Source organism: Synchytrium microbalum, assembly GCF_006535985.1.
Source record: "Synchytrium microbalum strain JEL517 chromosome Unknown SmJEL517_scf0005, whole genome shotgun sequence".
In the NCBI taxonomy this organism is placed as follows: Eukaryota; Fungi; Chytridiomycota; class Chytridiomycetes; order Synchytriales; family Synchytriaceae; genus Synchytrium; species Synchytrium microbalum.
Window position 1 is genome coordinate 421,371 of NW_022158354.1, and position 17,621 is coordinate 438,991.

Genomic DNA, 17,621 nt, shown 5'->3' on the forward strand with positions numbered 1-17,621 from the left:
TATTCTTAATGGGACATCGGCCAGTAAATCTCTGTTCAAATTTGACACAGCTGTTGATTATAAGAACTATTTAACAAACTAGATACTTAAAAGACAACGAGAGCCCAAACGTACCAACAACAGGAGGCCGAGACTGAGCTACATTTTCATCCAAATCCTCTTCAACACAGAAAAAACTTGAATCCAAATCAGCTTCAAACTTGAGCATACAGTGTCCACGAGATAAGAGCTCATAGTCGGTTAAGACCATGGCAGCGATATAGCCGCGACCTCCTCTATTTCGAATCCACCAGCCTAATGAAACCCAATTGATAAGACATCAATAACGATTCAGATCTACCACACGATTTGCAGCTACCTATATCTTTATCGTACTCGACAAACAAGATCTGTAGCTTTTGTTGTTTGATTGCACGGAGCCGTTGTTCGATATTCAACATGCATTCTTGCTGCCACCGCCTAGATATCCGAGTCACTCGCAACGTGTGCCTAAGTATATGCAACGAAGTTAGATGCTGTGCAAGTAAACAACATCTGATCAATGCGACAACAAAACAGCTCCTAACCTCAGAGATAAGGCACTCAAGATATGTGGTAGGATATCCCACGGCAACGATGGTATAATGTTCTCATCAGATTTCCTCACGACTTCCTTGTTTCCATGCTCGTGATTAATTTGTTGTGTCGACATCACGGTTGCTTCGATTTCAGCATGATTGACCTCATAAGCCAACATTATAGATGAGCTAGTTTGGATTTGATGCTATGGAATTACTTGATCTGCCGTTCCTTTGGATCTGGTAATGGGGTTTTATTGTCGAAATGAAAATGCTGGTCTGTGTGGGTTAGTAAACGACACGGATGACCTGGTGGATGATGGCACAACGAATTTCAAAAGAAATTAGCAGTGCGCAAGAAATCACGCTGAACTCTGGTGCCTGCTGTTTGTGCTAGAAATCACGCTAAACTCTGGTGCCTGTAGGTTTGAACTCCTTAAATTATTGGGAAAACAGCTGCAACAACTTCAAACTCAATCAGACTGCTCATCATCAACCACAAAGCATAGATATTACTCTATGATCACTAGTACTTCTTACGAGGGGAGGTCTTGACCATCAATCCCTTTTTCAATCCTTGGGTGACGCCAATAATGGGATCAAAGTCTTGTCCTGGCATAAGCTCAAAGTCCATGTTCTGAAGAAGAACAACCATGGATGCTTTGACTTCTGCCAAAGCAGTACGTTGTCCCTACGTGCATGTCTAATTTCAGTAAATTATTTCGTCTTGCCAAAACAAAAGCACTATGGATTATGCCCAATAGCACTTACGATGCACATCATATTTCCAGCTCCAAATGGAATGAATGCACCACCAGGAACTGGACGATCAAAACGAGATGGATCAAAAACCTCAGCATCGTCTCCCCAATTCCATGAGCCACGATGAGTACTGAATACATTGACGAGGACAAGAGAGTTCTTGGGGATGTGGTAGCCACACAGTTCAGTGTCGACACGAGAACGTCGAGGAATCATGAATACGACGGCATAAAACCGTTGCACTTCACTGATGAAGTTGTCCATGTACCTATTTCAGTAATAAAGTTAGGGACTGTGTTTCAACGATAATTGAGGTGAACTCTCGGGAGCACTGTTGTGGTACATACTTGAGTTTGCCGAGATCTTGGTATGTTGGAGGAGCACCACGAAGAACATAGTCAATCTCAGCAACCAGTTTGGCCTTGGTCTCGGGGTTGAGAAGCATGGCAGCAAAGCAAAAGGTCAAAGTATTTGCTGTAGTTTCATGACCAGCAGCATAAAAGCCAACGATTTCATCGACGACTTCTTCTTGAGTGAATCTCTGAAGACAGTCTTCATCAGTAGGAGATGATTCTGAGGACAAGAAAGTGGGCCCTTACAGCTTCACCAGAATCAGTCTTGGCAAGCAAGCGATCCAGTACATCCATCTGCCTGTCTGGTTTGATGGTAGTGGATGCGTTCTTGGCTTCCAACACTTTGGTAATCATTTCACGAATGTAGGCACTTCCATCCGCGATGCTGCTGTTCTCAAGACCAATGAATCTCCAAAGGAACTAAGGATTTTTAGGATTACTTAGCTAAAGGCCAAATTCTGATTAACCAAGAGTACTAGTGAATTAACTTACCCTTGGCACGACCATTCGGTACATGACCTTGTCAGATAGCTTTTCCACCATGTGGTATCCATCTGAATCCTTCCCTTCAGCTAAAGATTCAAGGGATCCAAAGCTCTGTCCAAAAGCTGTATGCCCAAGCGTGTGAATGATACAACATGACCATTGTGCACTTCCACGTACCAGTGTATCCAACAACATCCAAAGCCATCATGGAAAAATCATAGTGAAGATTCACAATCGTCCCACGTGGATGACTCTTCCAGATGTCGAGCAGAGTGTTGACTGCCTTGATGGTTTCACCGAAAGCGTGTAGGACTTGGATTTGACTGAATGAGGGACTTAATAGCTTGCGGTGTCTTATAGTGCCAACATCTAATGTGAGTCGGGATAGCTTTTTGCAAATGTAGGTTCTCGATTTGTGAAATACCTAGCCCATTGATCACCAGCAGGGATCGCAAACAGCAGCATCTTGGCTATGCCACTGATGAGATGCAATAGATTAGAATCAGGTCGTGTCACTCAAAGAAGCTCAGGTTGAGATGGCTTACGAGAAGGCGTTTTGAAGCGTGTCGTCACGATAAAACTCTTGAGCTGGGCCAGCGAGAATGCGTTGACATGCTTGCGCATCAGCAACAAACTATAATAAAGAGAATGGAAGTGTTGAGTGCATCAGTTATCGTTTGGGCCGGTTTGAGTTGAGATGTTCTTACATATTGGTCGACTCCAAGAAAACTGAAGCGAAGTACAGGACCTGATATTTTGAGAGCCTTAGAAAGATGTACTCGACAGCCTTGAGCAACCTGACTGTATATTCACATACCAAGCTTCTTGTGATCTTCATGTGTTCTAGAGACAAGAGAGTGTTAGAAACGAGATACTATTAGGAAACCAAGTCAACAATGAAATCAAAATAACCTTACTGTATACTGAGCTTCCTCTCTTTCAGAATGGCCAAACGTTTCAAATCGAATGGCACCGTTGGAGGATGTCGTTTCCCGTCGTTGCTGATGATGTACCATAGAACAAGAGCTCCAGCTACTCCCCCAGCAGCATACATCAGGTTTTGAGTGTTCATTACCGGCGCCATGGTCTTGTAGGTGCTTCTTTTACGTTGGTTTTTGAAAGGATGTTTTGGGTTATATTAATGAAACGGGAGTTGGAGTCCCAACGCCGGCCAAATTGTATTCAATCCGACGGACGCAGAGGCTAAAATTATCATGAAGTGTAAGTTATAAATTTCACGTGGGCCTAGAAAATGTCGAGGAAATATTCGAAGTTTTGCTTGCAACCTTGTATTTTGTCGATTTCGATCTTTTTTTGATGATGATGAACTATCACTTCACGACCACTCAGCGCCGGAATGTTCGCGCAATTTCTTGGAATGAACAGCCGCCTGCTCGGCGAAAGGTCTTGATAAGTCTGAATATAGCTCGACTTGTCTGCGTCCATTTCATTATTCCCTGTTTTGTGTCGTCAAGTAGACTTGAAAACGAAATCGAATCGAATTATTAACATAGTAAACTGGCTTAAAAACATTCTATTTGATCATTTCTCCGGGAACAGATACAGAAACACTCATTCGAACCACACAGAAAATTTCTTGGGTTTACAACCTGACGAAATCATATGACAATCACAGCGAGATACAGCCAATAATAGTCCATTTTTTATTTCTTTTTGAGATAAGGAAATACGCAGACAATGTCGATAAAATGAATAGCACACACATAACACACATTCACAGACGTTCCTGTCCTTCCAACCTTTTACAAAGCAAGTCGGAATTGGCCAAAAACGTATGGATAGCCAGTCTGATACCAGTTCCTGAATGATTTACGAGCTGCGATAGTTGGTACAGTAGCCCATGAACCACCGACCAAGACGTTGTGTTTGTCATCCTATAAAACAAAAACGAACAAAATGAGCTTGAATGAATCACATATTACAACTCCAAATCAAAACAATAAACTTACAAAGAAATCAGCAGAGTAACCAGGGTACAGAGCAGAAGCCTCAAATCCATCAAAAGGCTCAAACTTGGTGCTAGTCATTTCCCATCCATTGCCTACTACTCCAGTCTCAAACTCAACTTCACGTGGACACCACCTCAAGAACCCCATATTGGATGACGATGTAATAAAGACACGATTGCGAATATGAGCGATTTCCGTTTCGGTTGGAAGGCGACGACCTTGGATGACTGCGTAGGCGGAAGCTTGTTCTACAGAGCAGGAGACTGGCCAGTGGAGAGCATGCTTCAGTGGAAGCTAGCGAGTGAATGAAGGTGTCAGTGGCTTCACTGAATTGTAACGCCCTCCTTATTCAAACAGCATTTGACATACCTTTCCAAAGACAGTCTTGACACGCCAACTGTCAACCTGATCAGCAGACCCTCCTTCTTCAAAGCTCCACGATGCAGGCACCTTATCACTACTCTGCCAACCATCACCACCATGTTGGACCAAAAAGTTGAAATACTCTTCAATAACGACTGGTCTGTCTTGGATGCTGAATGGTTTGACATTAACTACATGCGCAGGGCGTTCGTTGTCCCAAGTCAAAGCTTTGATATTTTCTGATGACGAGACCAAATCATAATCGTCTGAATCATCAGCTCCGAGTATCGTGTCTCCACCAGTATATGAAGTCCAAGTTGGAGCTGGTAATGAGCTAGCGGGAGCTCGAGTGATGGGTGCTGAGATACCTTTTGGCGGTAACACATGTGGGTATTGGACGAGCATGTACAAGAATGTCTGAATGATGAAAAAGTAAGATTTCTTGTTGCGAAAAAACGATACGAAAATGATTGACGATGCCAGGACTGAACACACACCTCACAGTGCATGGCTTCATGCTCATAGCACATGAAGAGAGTTCGAGCAAGCCTCTTGGACACCTTTGATGAATCTTCTACCAAGTTCAAGATGCGAGCACGAACTCGATCTCGGTAGTCAAAGATTTCTTCAACGTTGGGCCATTCGTTGGGAACTATGTAGACAAGTAGAGAAAAAGGGATGAGTAAAGTTAGAACCCATGGAGGATCCGCAACCGTAGTTTTTTGTGTCTGTTCAACGTTAGGATGATTCCAAATCATTTACCTTCAGAGTGAGGATGGCACTTTGAAGGATCCTCCATGTCTGGATCAATACCACGTTCAAAGATGTCAGTATAGTAGCATGGCTCAGTAAAAGGCTGTTCCAAGCATCGAGAGATTTGAATGTCCAGGAATGCTGGGATGTGGCCAAAATAGAAAATAAAAGGATGTCGAAGCGCGATGGGACGAGCGAGATATTTTCCAGTTGGTATCATTCCTGTCACCGTATCCCTGCAAATTAGGACGGCCAATGAGTGAGTTCGAATTCATGGACCGCAGGTGATGATACTGTTGATACGTTCTTTCTTGCTCCAGCAACAAAAAACGTACCATAATGACCATAAACGCTTGAAATCCTCAACCGATGGAGCAGACTTCATGAGACTGACTTGAGAACGAAGAAAGAAGAACGGTGGTTTCTGGAAGACATGCAGATTGTACTGCTCCTTTGTGTCTGCCCATGATCCCAAATGATAGAACTGAGAAGCCTCAGCGAGGACATCAACTTCTTCCATAGAATACTAAATCGGATAAAACAGGTTGAGCAACCGCATGATGTTTGGAGGATTGGGACAAGCACTAAAAACACTCATACCTTGACAGAGTATTCAATGTTGATGAGTTCACCAGCTTCAAGTGTGACATTGATGTAAGGTTCTTCAGACTTGAGCGTCTGAGTAGTAAGCGAGCGGTAATATGCTTCGTGCTGGCCTGCCAGCACATTATAGCGACTGACATATTCAAAGTTGGCAGGATCAATAAAATCACCGCCGAATAGTGTATTTACATGCACCAATCCTTAAAAGTGAGACAATGTCAGTCATGGTATCAATAGAGCCCTTGTTGCGTTTTTTTGGCCTACCATTCATAATAAAATCACGAGTAATACCCAACGAATCATTATACGCCAACTCAATCTTCTTTGCATCATTACGGCGATCAATACCAACAACAAACGTATCTCCAACATCCAATGCCGTGTTTCGTACAGCTGAAAAGAAATCAGAAGCCTCTGGACGTGTCATGTTTCCAATTGAAGAGCCCAACCAAAGCATGATTTTAGCAACTCCCTTTGGAATATTGTCATTGACCCATTTCAACGAGTCATTATATGTGCCCCATAAACCGAGGGTTTTGACAGAAGGGAACGCAGCATTGATGTCTTTTACAGAAGCACGTAAAGTATCAAGAGACAAGTCCAAAGCCAAGTATGTGACAGAGTGCTTGTTTTGACGGACCAGTTCAGCAAAGATGTATTTCGTCTTTCGCATAGAGCTGGCGAGTGAGAAACGAGGAAAGCTTTAGTATCAGAAGTTGATTACTGAGCAAAACTTCCCGGTCCGGTATTTGTCAACTCACCCAACTCCCAGCTCAATCAAAACAGCATTGTCAGGAATACGACCAACAAGCTCTGCAGCATGGTTTTGAAAGATATCAATTTCTGCATTCGTCAAGTAATAATCTTCGACGTATGTAATCTTGTCGTAAATGTCAAGACCCTTGTCATCATACAACACCTTTTGACAAAAACGAGCGTCAGCAACGAAACAAAGCTACGTGATATCAGCTCAGGATGCATACCATGGTAGGAATGGTGCGTATTTTCTCATCCGCGGCAATGTTCAAAGCGTGGGCAGTTTCTGCGTGCGGTTTGTAGGATTTCAAATTCAAGCCGTCAGCAACACTCTAAGAAGTTTTTGAAAGATGAACGAGTTAGATGCAACAAAGTGAGATATATAGATAGCATCCGATTCAAAACTGCAACTAGTAATGCATAGAGGTTTCTCCACCATTCAAACTCAGATGTTTAAAAAGCGATCGTAGCCATCAATACGCACTTGTTTGAGCGTTGCAGGGTTATTTTCAGACTTGCTAGATCTGATATCAATGATCTGCTCGTGGGCAACTTGTAAAAGTGTCTGATGGAGTCCATTCTGCTGAGTTTTGATGATCTTGTTGGAATACGGAGACTGCTTAGTTCGAAACTTCTTTTCTGAAGCGGCCGGCATGGTTGGAAGGTGTTAAAGTCCTGGAAGGCTATGATCCTTTTGCTTCCTCTCTCCTGTCAGCTGCTTCGAGTAAAGGTCGTGATTCAATGGGAAACTAACGCACACATGTTGCTATTTTCGTCCGAGAAGTCGGATACGTTGACGGTAACAGTCAAAGCATTCGAAATCAACTATATTGGCTCGGTAGCACAAGCTCCCCGCGCCTTCGACACGTTTATCACTGATAAGGTGAGGTATTTTCTCGTTGCCGCATCTTCTGATTACGCTCGTATCTCTCTGTGCATGTTCCTCGTCTGTCAACACACCATCACTTGCAAGCATTCCAAAAGATCACGACAAAAATATATTTTTTTTCGACAACAGATGACTTAATAGTCGTCCCTAACACGGACGCACGATGAAAATGATACACATTATAGGCTGAAGGACTCATGACGGGGAGGCGATTTGTGATTGTAAGGACTCAGAGAATGTTCTTAATCGTAGTACGTCTGTATTGGTTGTTGCGAGCCGGGGTACTGCTGCGGCGGATACAGTGCTCCTTCTCGTTCAATAGTGGCTGCGGTTTCCGGGCGTGCATATCCATCATCCATATCCCTATTGACAAGATTCGTTGTGAGAACGAAGGTTCGTTGAGCTCTTCAGACAATGTCTTGTCCCATGATGTCTCCCTTTGGAGTTACATTACAATCCTCGCAGGATTTACCTCATGTAATAACGGTCGCCAGCGGCCGCACTCGAAGCTCCAGTAGTGGTGGCAGGAGGTTGCCAATTATAGCTTTCATTTATACGTCGTTTGAAATCACTTGAAGGCTAAGGTTTGATAAAAATCGAATCAACAACCTGAATTTAACAAAATCCACACAATTCCAATATACTTACTCGTAACTTCCATCTACGGAATATAAATATACCAACAATAGCACCTATAATGACGACCGCAGCAACAATCAGACCAGTCAGAGCACCCGTTGACAATCCTCCAGCAGCATTTGCGGTGGCTGTAGCGGTCGCGTTCAACGGAGCCAAACTATTTGTTGAGCCGCCTCCGATAATCGGACCATCTGACGCGGATGGCATTATTGATATTATAGCAGATGTGGAAGGTGATGGTGAGAATGATGGTGATGGGGCAGCTGAAGCTATAATAGCAATAGGAGATGCCGCTGCAGCCGAAGGCACTATCGTTGGTGATGCGACAGGTGATGGTGATGCCACGACAGCTAGAGTGAAGCAATTAGTGAGTTTCGTATATTTTGTATCTGCCAGTGTGGGCTATGCTCTGTGTGTGTGACTTTTCGAGTCCGACAAAGCAGGCCCTCCCGAACGCCATTGCATGTAATATCGGCCACATATGAGTTTAGAGGACTCGAAATTCGACTCGATGCTTCTTGCTCTCCAATCGTTCTGCTCGAGTGCTTGTGTTGCCCATCCGCAAGAAACCACCAAAATGTTGGTCGTGACCTTTTTAGGCTCTAAGAGCCAGACACAAGCGCAGCAGACCACATCGGGCCAGTCTAATTCCGTATCAGATGCCTTTTTACGGTTCCAATCCAACGCAATCGGGTTGCCAGTCCCAAAGTGTCCACCGTTCTTCACACAAGCGCTTTCAGCAGAGTAGATAAAACAACTTCCTTCAACTTACCTCCAATCTGTCGCTTTATCCTCTTGATAGCATTTGCATGTAGATCTTTCTCCATTCTGAACTCTACAATTGTAGTATAATTCTCTAGTTTTCTTTGTGGCGTACGTTTGTCGGAAGCAAAGAATGTTTTGCTGCGAATCAAGCAGTCAAGGGAGTAAACGAAAGTGTCGTAGCGGTTTGTTAACTCGTCGAATCAGAAGAAAGAAAGAAAGGTGTCTCCTAATCTTGCACAAATCGTCCGCGTCGTTTGTGAGAATCTCGATTCTTACGGCGGCCTAAAAACACAAACGTTTTCCAGATGACTGGTCAATCACGTATCACGTAAAGAGAACGTTTAGAAACGATTACAAGCGCGACATCATACTACAGATCCCGTTGAAATGTTTTTGGACATCCATCACGTCAACTGGCTTGTTTGCAGGATGTCATCAAAAAATTGCTGACGCAAAAAAACCCATCACAGAGCTTCAGAGGCATATGTTGTTTATTGGTGGCTACAGGCATCGAGACGAAACAGTCGCCCTCAACTACCTAGGCGAACAAGTCTTTCCAAAGATAGATTAAGCTTTTTAGCTTGCATCACCAAAGATGCTGCCAACCAGAGCTTCATCCCAGATAGCACGAAAGCTGCCCAAACTGTATCGTGTAGCTGCCTTTCATGCATCTTCATCGCATGCATCCGCTATTGCTGTTGTAGAACAGGTCGACCGCATCGCTGCTTTCCGTCAATATGTCCTGAAACATTTGACATCTCCAGCAGGGTTTGAAAAAACTCCATTCAAACGAAACTCGTCTTCTGAGGCCCAGCCTTGGATTCCTGGTCCAAATTCATCTTTGAAGAGACCTCCGCTAGCTAAAAAGGTCTTGATTGTTGGATCGGGTGGTTTGAGTATTGGTCAAGCTGGTGAATTTGATTACTCTGGTATGAGGCTAGTTCTGATAGTTTGCATTGATTAATTGGACTGATTTTGTAATCATGTACGCAATCTATCTCACTATAGGTTCACAAGCCATCAAGGCACTCAAAGAAGAAGGTGTAAAAACCATCCTCCTAAATCCAAACATTGCTACAATCCAAACCGGTAAAGATCTAGCAGATACCGTCTACTTTCTACCTGTAAATCCAGAATATGTAGACTATATCCTGGAGCGTGAGAAGCCTGATGGTATTCTCTTGACCTTTGGTGGTCAATCTGCCCTGAACTGCGGTATACAGCTGCAAGCTCAGGGTATCTTGAAGAAACATAATGTCAAAGTATTGGGCACCCCTGTACGAACTCTAGAAGTCACTGAAGATCGTGATTTGTTTGCCAAGGCTCTTCAAGGTATGGTTGCGTCGAGCAAAAAACGATAACGTGCTCATAGTCGATGAGCTGTTCTGGATTGCACAACCTCTCTATCTGCTTCACTAACATACACTCTTTTTCGTAACTCAGAAATCGATATCCCTATAGCCATGTCTGTAGCAGTAAATACCGTCCCTGAAGCATTAGCTGCCGCATCACAAATTGGCTACCCAGTCATTGTCCGATCAGCTTTCGCACTAGGAGGTCTAGGCTCTGGTTTTGCCAACGACGAAGAAGAACTGAATCAACTCGCAACAAAGTCCTTGTCTCTATCTCCACAAATCCTAGTAGAACGATCCATGAAAGGCTGGAAGGAAGTAGAATACGAAGTCGTCCGTGATGCCGAAAACAATTGTATTACTGTATGTAATATGGAGAACTTTGATCCACTGGGTATCCATACCGGTGACTCGATTGTCGTTGCACCAAGTCAAACTCTATCTGACGAAGAATATCACATGCTTCGAACTGCCGCCATCAAAATCATTCGTCATATGGGTGTAGTAGGCGAATGTAATGTCCAATATGCTCTAGATCCAAAGAGTTTGAACTATGCTGTTATCGAAGTCAATGCTCGATTATCTCGTAGTAGTGCTCTAGCTTCAAAAGCTACTGGCTATCCATTAGCTTTTGTAGCCGCCAAACTAGCTCTAGGTGCCTCTTTACCCGATCTGAAGAACGCAGTCACTCGAACCACTACCGCCAACTTTGAACCATCATTGGATTATATAGTTACCAAGATACCTCGTTGGGATTTATCTAAATTCCAGCATGTAGCTCGTGACATTGGATCTTCAATGAAGTCTGTAGGTGAAGTCATGGCTATTGGCCGTACTTTTGAAGAATCTCTACAAAAGGCTATTAGACAGGTTGATCCATCATTCGAAGGATTCCAAGCCTTGGAATTCCCAGACTTGGATGAGGCTCTCCGAAACCCTACTGATCGTCGGCTATTCGCTGTTGGTAAAGCCATGATTGATGCAAAGTACTCCATAGACAAGATCCACGAGTTGACCAAGATCGACAAGTGGTTTTTGTATAAGCTAGAGAATATCGTAAAGACTCGTACAGATCTGACTGCCTTCAAAGGCCCATCTCCTGTACCTGAAACTACCAATGTCAATAAAACAGGGCCACCAACACATACCACTCAGTATCCGTTAACTACGTCAACGATTCCAGTACCTCTCTTGCATCAGGCAAAAAAGCATGGATTCTCTGATACACAGATTGCTCGTCTAACCGGATCGACTGAACTTGCCATCCGAGCTCTACGACAATCTCACAAGATAACTCCCTTTGTTAAACGTATTGATACCCTTGCCGCTGAATTCCCTGCCTCAACTAACTACCTCTATACCACCTATAACGCATCATCTGATGACGTAGACTTCAAAGACCACGGTATAATGGTATTAGGATCTGGAGTATACCGTATCGGCTCATCCGTAGAGTTCGATTGGTGTGGTGTCTCAGCCATCCGATCTCTCCGATCCCTCAAATATAAAACAGTCATGGTAAACTATAATCCAGAAACTGTATCCACCGACTTTGATGAATGTGACCGTCTCTACTTTGAGGAATTGTCTCTGGAACGTACCCTCGACATTTACGAAAAGGAAGGAGCTTCTGGTATTATAGTATCTGTCGGTGGTCAATTGCCTCAGAATATTGCACTCAAGTTATGGAATAAGGGTATCAACTGTTTGGGAACTAGTCCAGTGAATGTGGATCGAGCTGAAGATCGTGAAAAGTTTTCACGTATTCTTGATAATATTGGTGTTGATCAACCTGCGTGGAAGGAATTGCGTAGTGTTGATGAAGCGCTCAAGTTTGCTGATGACGTTGGGTGAGCATGCCGACTGATTGATAGCACTTTCTTTGTTGCATTCTCCTGAGTGCCATCCATTTGCTTTTTGTCAAATCTTTCTAACTTTTCGGTCTCTATCTATAGATACCCAGTCCTGGTCCGACCATCATACGTCTTATCTGGAGCAGCCATGAACGTAGTCCACAAAAAGGCCGATCTAACTCGCTTCCTAACGATGGCATCAGACGTCTCACCCGACCACCCAGTCGTAATAACCAAATTCATCAATAACGCATACGAATTAGACGTAGACGCAGTCGCAGCCGATGGTAAACTCTTGACATATGCCGTATCCCAACATTTAGAAAACGCTGGTGTCCATTCTGGTGATGCTACTCTTGTACTCCCACCATGTACGCCAGGACAACAGGAAGGTGTACCTGGTATTACAAAACAGATGATTTTGGATTGTAAGGGTATTGCTGATAAGGTTGCTGCTGCTTTTGAGATTACGGGTCCATTTAATATGCAGGTGATTTTGGTTTTGGACGGTGGTAAACATAGTCTCAAAGTCATTGAGTGTAATTTGAGAGCTTCGAGATCATTCCCCTTTGTTTCCAAGGTATGCTTCGGGTTGGTGTGCAATTTTTTGGTGTTGAAATCAAATGTGATGAAGATTGGAAAAATTGATGTGATTCTCGAACGGGAGAATAAAGACACAGGATATGCACAAAAAACTTATCGGCTTCTCCCACTTCATATTTATAGGTCTTTGATGTCAACTTTATCGACTTGGCCACACGAGCCATGGTAAAACACCCATCTCTAGCCACAGCAAAACCACAATCAGATCTCATGTTTGTGCCCCGTAAATACCAAGCAGTCAAAGTATCTGTCTTCTCATGGACTCGTTTAGCAGGTGCTGACCCCATGCTTGGTGTCGAAATGGCATCAACTGGTGAAGTCGCATGCTTTGGTCGTGATGTCCGTGAAGCATTATACACGTCATTGATATCCAACCATAACAATCTGAAAAACTTGCCCATGCCAGCTGGCAGTGGCGTCTTGATTGGTGTTGACGAACTGACTGATATGAAGGAAGCCAAGTATATCGCCAAACGCCTACAGGAATTAGGATATAAGTTATACACCGATACAGCATCAACCGCCTCATCATTCGCATCATCTGGTATAAAATCATCGACTCTCGTCAGCGGAACCCCTGAAGCATTCATCAAACAATTACAGGATCGTCGAGAGTCCAAGAAGCTCTTTGACGAGAAGAAGATATCTCTTGTGATATCTCTAGCTAAAATCCGTCCTGATACACAAGAGGATTTGCAGTATTTGATCCGACGAACGGGTGTTGATTTTGGCATTGGTATGCTGAATGAGATTAAGGGTAGTATTGTTTTCGTTGATGCGTTGGCGGATTATGCCAATGGGAGGTTGAGTAAGAAGGAGGGAACGAGGAGTTGGAGTGAGTGGACGGCTGGTGCCGTATGAAAGTAGAAATAAAGATGGAGGTTATGTAGAAACGTGTCTTTGAGTTCTTGCGTACTGTTCAGTCACGGTACAGAGACTCCTGGCCGGGACGGACGTATTTGTAGGAATGAACAGATGGATTTTTTGCTCTGCTCGTTGGCTCGATGGCCACGAACGCCAAACTAGGTACGAAACTGATCCTTTGACATTCATGTACATGCGATTGTTTTTATTTTTATACACATATAGATTACGAACGGCCATCCGCGAGAGGATTTGCATGCATAGTTACAGATTTAATACGAACTTCCTGTATCGGTCGATTCTTTTCATCTACAGGCACCTTTTCCAATGCGTCTAGTGTATCAAATCCATCAATGACTCTAATAAAACTCGATCACATTAGCAAAAATATACAACCATCGCAAGAGAAAAACACTGTGACTCCACTTACTTTCCAAACACGGTATACTTGCCATCAAGATGCGACTGTTTCCCATACGTGATGAAAAACTGTGATGCATTCGAATTAGGACCCGAGTTTGCCATTGAGCATATCCCACGTTCCGAATGTTTTAGGCCTTGACTTGTAGCGATTTCATCTTCGAATTTCCGATTCCATATTGAGGACCCGCCCTTTCCTGTGCCTGTTGGATCGCCTGTTTGGACCATGAATCCTTTGATGTTTCTAACGTGAGTAAAATGTCAGGGGTCCAGATGTAAGATGCGTAGCATGAGAACGAGGGTTGTGTGTTTGGTGTTGGCAGTTACCGATGAAACAGACATCCTTCATAGTATCCCTTTGCACATAGAGCAAGAAAATTCTATATGCATTAACAGTTAAGACTGGTAGTTTTGTTGCGTTGGAAAATAACACAATCGAACTACGAGTTCGATCAGGTTGTTTGGACTTAATGTTCACCTCTGATGCCTTTGGGACAGCTATTAGAAACAAGGAATGAGTTAAATCACGTAAAAGGATGTTCAAATCACGATTTTAAACATGGAAGCCGACCTTCACAAAAGACTTCTATCTTGATGTCGCCAAGATCAGTTTCAAGCGAAACACTCATTTACTTCTCGTTCTTCTAGATATTCAAGACCTTTCGCACAAGATTCAGCTTAATGTAAGCTAGAAGATGCCGTATAGTAGCCTCTTAGAATGTGTTAACTAGTGATCTACGCTTTCTTTTGCTGCAGTGTGTCAACGAGTTAAACAGCTGAATGGACACGGCATCACAAAAGAGGATCATAGGAAGGACACTATTACCTACTCATAATGCTAGCCCGTGGCAATTAGCAACATCTTTGTTAATTGGGGTTGCAATAGGTCGACTTTTGCCGATTCTCAACGAAGCTGTAAGCTTGGTGGAGGAGATCAAACTGTGGAACTTTTCTAGCTGATTTCCCTTATCTCTTATTGTACATCTGGTTTCTCCCTTTGATTTCGGTTTCTGACGCTCATACTCTCTATAGTTCCATCGGCATTTTGCATCACGACCACCTATCGCGAAAATAACATCACCTACAACTACAACGCTGAAATCGTCGATACCGGATGTAACGATACCGGATTCGATGAATGTGGCCTCTTCTGCTTTACCGCCAGGCCTGGTCGTTCCAATACTTTCAACACCCGAAGAGACTCGACCTCTTGTTCCTGCTAAAGAACACATTGAATCTTCAAGTGATGAGAGTTCTGACTCTCTGGACGAGTATTACAAGATGGTGTTTGTTGTTAGGAAGGATTTGAACATGACTTCGGGAAAGGTATATACCTCGACCAAATGTATGATCTTTTTTGCGCAATTTAGATTCATTCTCATTCTTCACATTATAGGTCATCGCTCAATGCTGTCACGCAGCTATCGAGCTGTATTCAATAGCCATGAAGACCAAACCAGAGGTGGTCGAGAAATGGTTGGAAACTGGAGCAACGAAAATTGCGTTGAAGGCTACGAACGAAAAGGAGCTGTAAGCTACTTGTAAACCTTGTGTGATTCTGTTTTTGTTGACATCATGATGTCTCTAGGCTCAAATTATACCAACAAGCACAGAGCAAAGGTCTGGTGTCGTGTGTAATTGAAGATGCTGGACATACTCAAGTTGCTGAGGGCTCGAGAACCGTGTTGGGAATTGGACCAGGTAACTGAACCACCATGATGGAATTTCGATGCTTGAGGGTGTTTTTTTTTTGCCAGACATTCTCAGCACTGAAACAACTCAACAATACTAGCACTAATCGAAGAAGTGGACTCTGTTACAAAGAATTTAAAGCTTTATTGAGCAAATTCATTTTAATTTTTTGATACTTGTATAAAACGCAACTGCTGATTCATAATTGTAACAGAATGAATGGACTTAGACTTTGGAGCTTGTGACGCATTCACGTTTTACTTTTGCACTTGAACACCCTTCCAAAAGGCGAGGTATCTAAAAAGACGTCGATCTGTAAGAATGCGACTCCACATTAAATGTAAATACATTCATGTACCCAGTAATGTTTTCGGCTTCCTTCTTGGGAGTTGGATAGTACCAGGCTCCGTCTACAGCATCCTTGCCATTGACGGAAACAGTGTAATATGAAGCAGTTCCCTACGAAATCGTTTGACAAAAGACCCGGTAAGAACTTTTGGAAATCGAGATCGAATGACAGACAGTCAAGTTCGAAAGCATCGTGAACGTACCTTCCACCCACAAACGGTATGAGTGCTTGTAGGTTTCAAGTATTCCTGCGATTGTGTGTTTGCAATGTTAGCCCAAATCAATGTTCGATGTCAAGGACATTGAATCGAGCCTACCTTTTTGACCGAGTCTGGTGGGAAATATATGTTTCCTAATACCAAAGCGAGCATCGTTAGAACAGAGATTTCACCGCATACGATGCAACCAAGAATGTCCACAAGAAACACAAGGAAATCACGTTTGATGTTTATACCTTCAACGGTCTCAAACTTGTCGGTCTCGGCGATTACAACATTGTTCCATATAGCTTTAGGCATGATTTTGGATTTCGATATAGTGCTCTGAAGGAATTTCTTGGTAGCCAGTGCTAGACTTGAGTGATTTTTGTGACAAATGTATCTGATCGCCGCAGGACACATTACAAATCCACGGTGCGTGTCAAACATCACAGATCAGAGCTGATTTCAATGCGTCGTGGCGCTTTGTGGAGGTGGCAGATGAGCTTTATATTGGTTTCATGGTGTAAGTTAGAGATCAAGAATACAATTATTCTACTATTTACGCGTTCTGTTCAAAACTCAGAGCTCCTTTACCATTCTGTCCATTGTCCACGACATAATTTCGTTGTTGCGCCCGGGAACTGGCATGATGCACGTCTCTCCGTTTATCTTAAATCCCAGGCGTTCATACCACTGCCGTAACCTGTTGAAAAGACGTGTCAGATGACTCAAACGTGTAGATAAATGTTCCAGGTGATGACTTACGCGTCCTTGAAGCTCACAACCTCAATGATGCACTTTTTACATCCATGTTTCTTGCCTTCAGCGAAAGCAGCATTCGCCAGTTTCTTACCTAGACCACCACCTACCCAAAATATCGTCAGAAATCAACTTATGTACCTGACTAGATCAATCTTCTTCGTATACCTTGTAGTTTAAGCGACACTGACAACATTGTGAGTTTCATCTCCTCACCCTTGAACGCCAACTCAACACACCCAACAATCGCTTTCTCACTTCCACTACCAGAATCAGTTTCCATAACCAAAACAAAGGTATCAGGATTTTCCATTATCTTTGTCAAGTCTGACGTCGAAGTTCGTGTTTCCTAACGCAAAGAAGAGAGACAGAAAAATGAGAACGTCTTTCGATTTTTGCGGCTGAAAATCGTCAAAGTTGTTACATCAGTGTATTCTCCGTCACCTCCATTCCAGGCTGCCTCGGCTAGATAGAAAAAGGGTGAGCATCACAGCGATCGGTTTTTTAGCTTACAAATGTTGATGACTTTCAGTACCATAAGATGCGTTGATCAGAGGGACAAGAGCGGAAACATCTTGAATGGTTCCCTGTCTATAGGTATACTGTGCCTCTCCGTTCATAATTGGCATGTTTG

At 43.3% G+C, this 17,621-nt stretch overlaps 6 protein-coding genes across 6 annotated transcripts; 2 read left to right on the forward strand and 4 right to left on the reverse strand.

Moving 5' to 3' along the window:
- Positions 1-1,024: 1,024 nt before the first annotated feature.
- SmJEL517_g01523 (uncharacterized protein) lies at positions 1,025-3,242 on the reverse strand (the record flags this gene model as incomplete). The annotated part of the gene is made up of 12 exons (XM_031167451.1): positions 1,025-1,029; positions 1,098-1,248; positions 1,329-1,587; positions 1,667-1,860; positions 1,919-2,092; positions 2,165-2,244; positions 2,336-2,511; positions 2,583-2,636; positions 2,704-2,792; positions 2,866-2,906; positions 2,976-3,001; positions 3,076-3,242. 12 exons carry the CDS (start codon positions 3,240-3,242, stop codon positions 1,025-1,027), a joined length of 1,416 nt encoding a protein of 471 aa, XP_031026519.1.
- A 679-nt stretch (positions 3,243-3,921) lies between these two features.
- On the reverse strand, positions 3,922-7,258 carry SmJEL517_g01524 (uncharacterized protein; the record flags this gene model as incomplete). The annotated part of the gene is made up of 11 exons (XM_031167452.1): positions 3,922-4,053; positions 4,129-4,422; positions 4,498-4,908; positions 4,989-5,143; positions 5,254-5,480; positions 5,580-5,770; positions 5,845-6,047; positions 6,112-6,524; positions 6,609-6,766; positions 6,831-6,935; positions 7,088-7,258. 11 exons carry the CDS (start codon positions 7,256-7,258, stop codon positions 3,922-3,924), a joined length of 2,460 nt encoding a protein of 819 aa, XP_031026671.1.
- Positions 7,259-9,491: 2,233 nt separating this feature from the next.
- SmJEL517_g01525 (carbamoyl-phosphate synthase (glutamine-hydrolysing)) lies at positions 9,492-13,565 on the forward strand (the record flags this gene model as incomplete). The annotated part of the gene is made up of 5 exons (XM_031167453.1): positions 9,492-9,825; positions 9,905-10,228; positions 10,340-12,098; positions 12,204-12,681; positions 12,828-13,565. The coding sequence occupies 5 exons, from the start codon at positions 9,492-9,494 to the stop codon at positions 13,563-13,565; spliced, it is 3,633 nt and encodes a 1,210-aa protein (XP_031026670.1).
- A 229-nt stretch (positions 13,566-13,794) lies between these two features.
- Positions 13,795-14,216, reverse strand: SmJEL517_g01526 (uncharacterized protein; the record flags this gene model as incomplete). Its single annotated transcript, XM_031167454.1, has 2 exons — positions 13,795-13,927; positions 13,999-14,216. 2 exons carry the CDS (start codon positions 14,214-14,216, stop codon positions 13,795-13,797), a joined length of 351 nt encoding a protein of 116 aa, XP_031026669.1.
- Positions 14,217-14,768: 552 nt separating this feature from the next.
- SmJEL517_g01527 (uncharacterized protein) lies at positions 14,769-15,830 on the forward strand (the record flags this gene model as incomplete). The annotated part of the gene is made up of 5 exons (XM_031167455.1): positions 14,769-14,903; positions 15,021-15,314; positions 15,385-15,518; positions 15,577-15,689; positions 15,781-15,830. The coding sequence occupies 5 exons, from the start codon at positions 14,769-14,771 to the stop codon at positions 15,828-15,830; spliced, it is 726 nt and encodes a 241-aa protein (XP_031026668.1).
- Positions 15,831-15,937: 107 nt separating this feature from the next.
- SmJEL517_g01528 (uncharacterized protein) lies at positions 15,938-17,616 on the reverse strand (the record flags this gene model as incomplete). Its single annotated transcript, XM_031167456.1, has 10 exons — positions 15,938-15,977; positions 16,039-16,139; positions 16,232-16,276; positions 16,346-16,380; positions 16,483-16,570; positions 16,823-16,931; positions 16,994-17,093; positions 17,156-17,336; positions 17,412-17,452; positions 17,523-17,616. The coding sequence occupies 10 exons, from the start codon at positions 17,614-17,616 to the stop codon at positions 15,938-15,940; spliced, it is 834 nt and encodes a 277-aa protein (XP_031026518.1).
- Between the last annotated feature and the right edge of the window lie 5 nt (positions 17,617-17,621).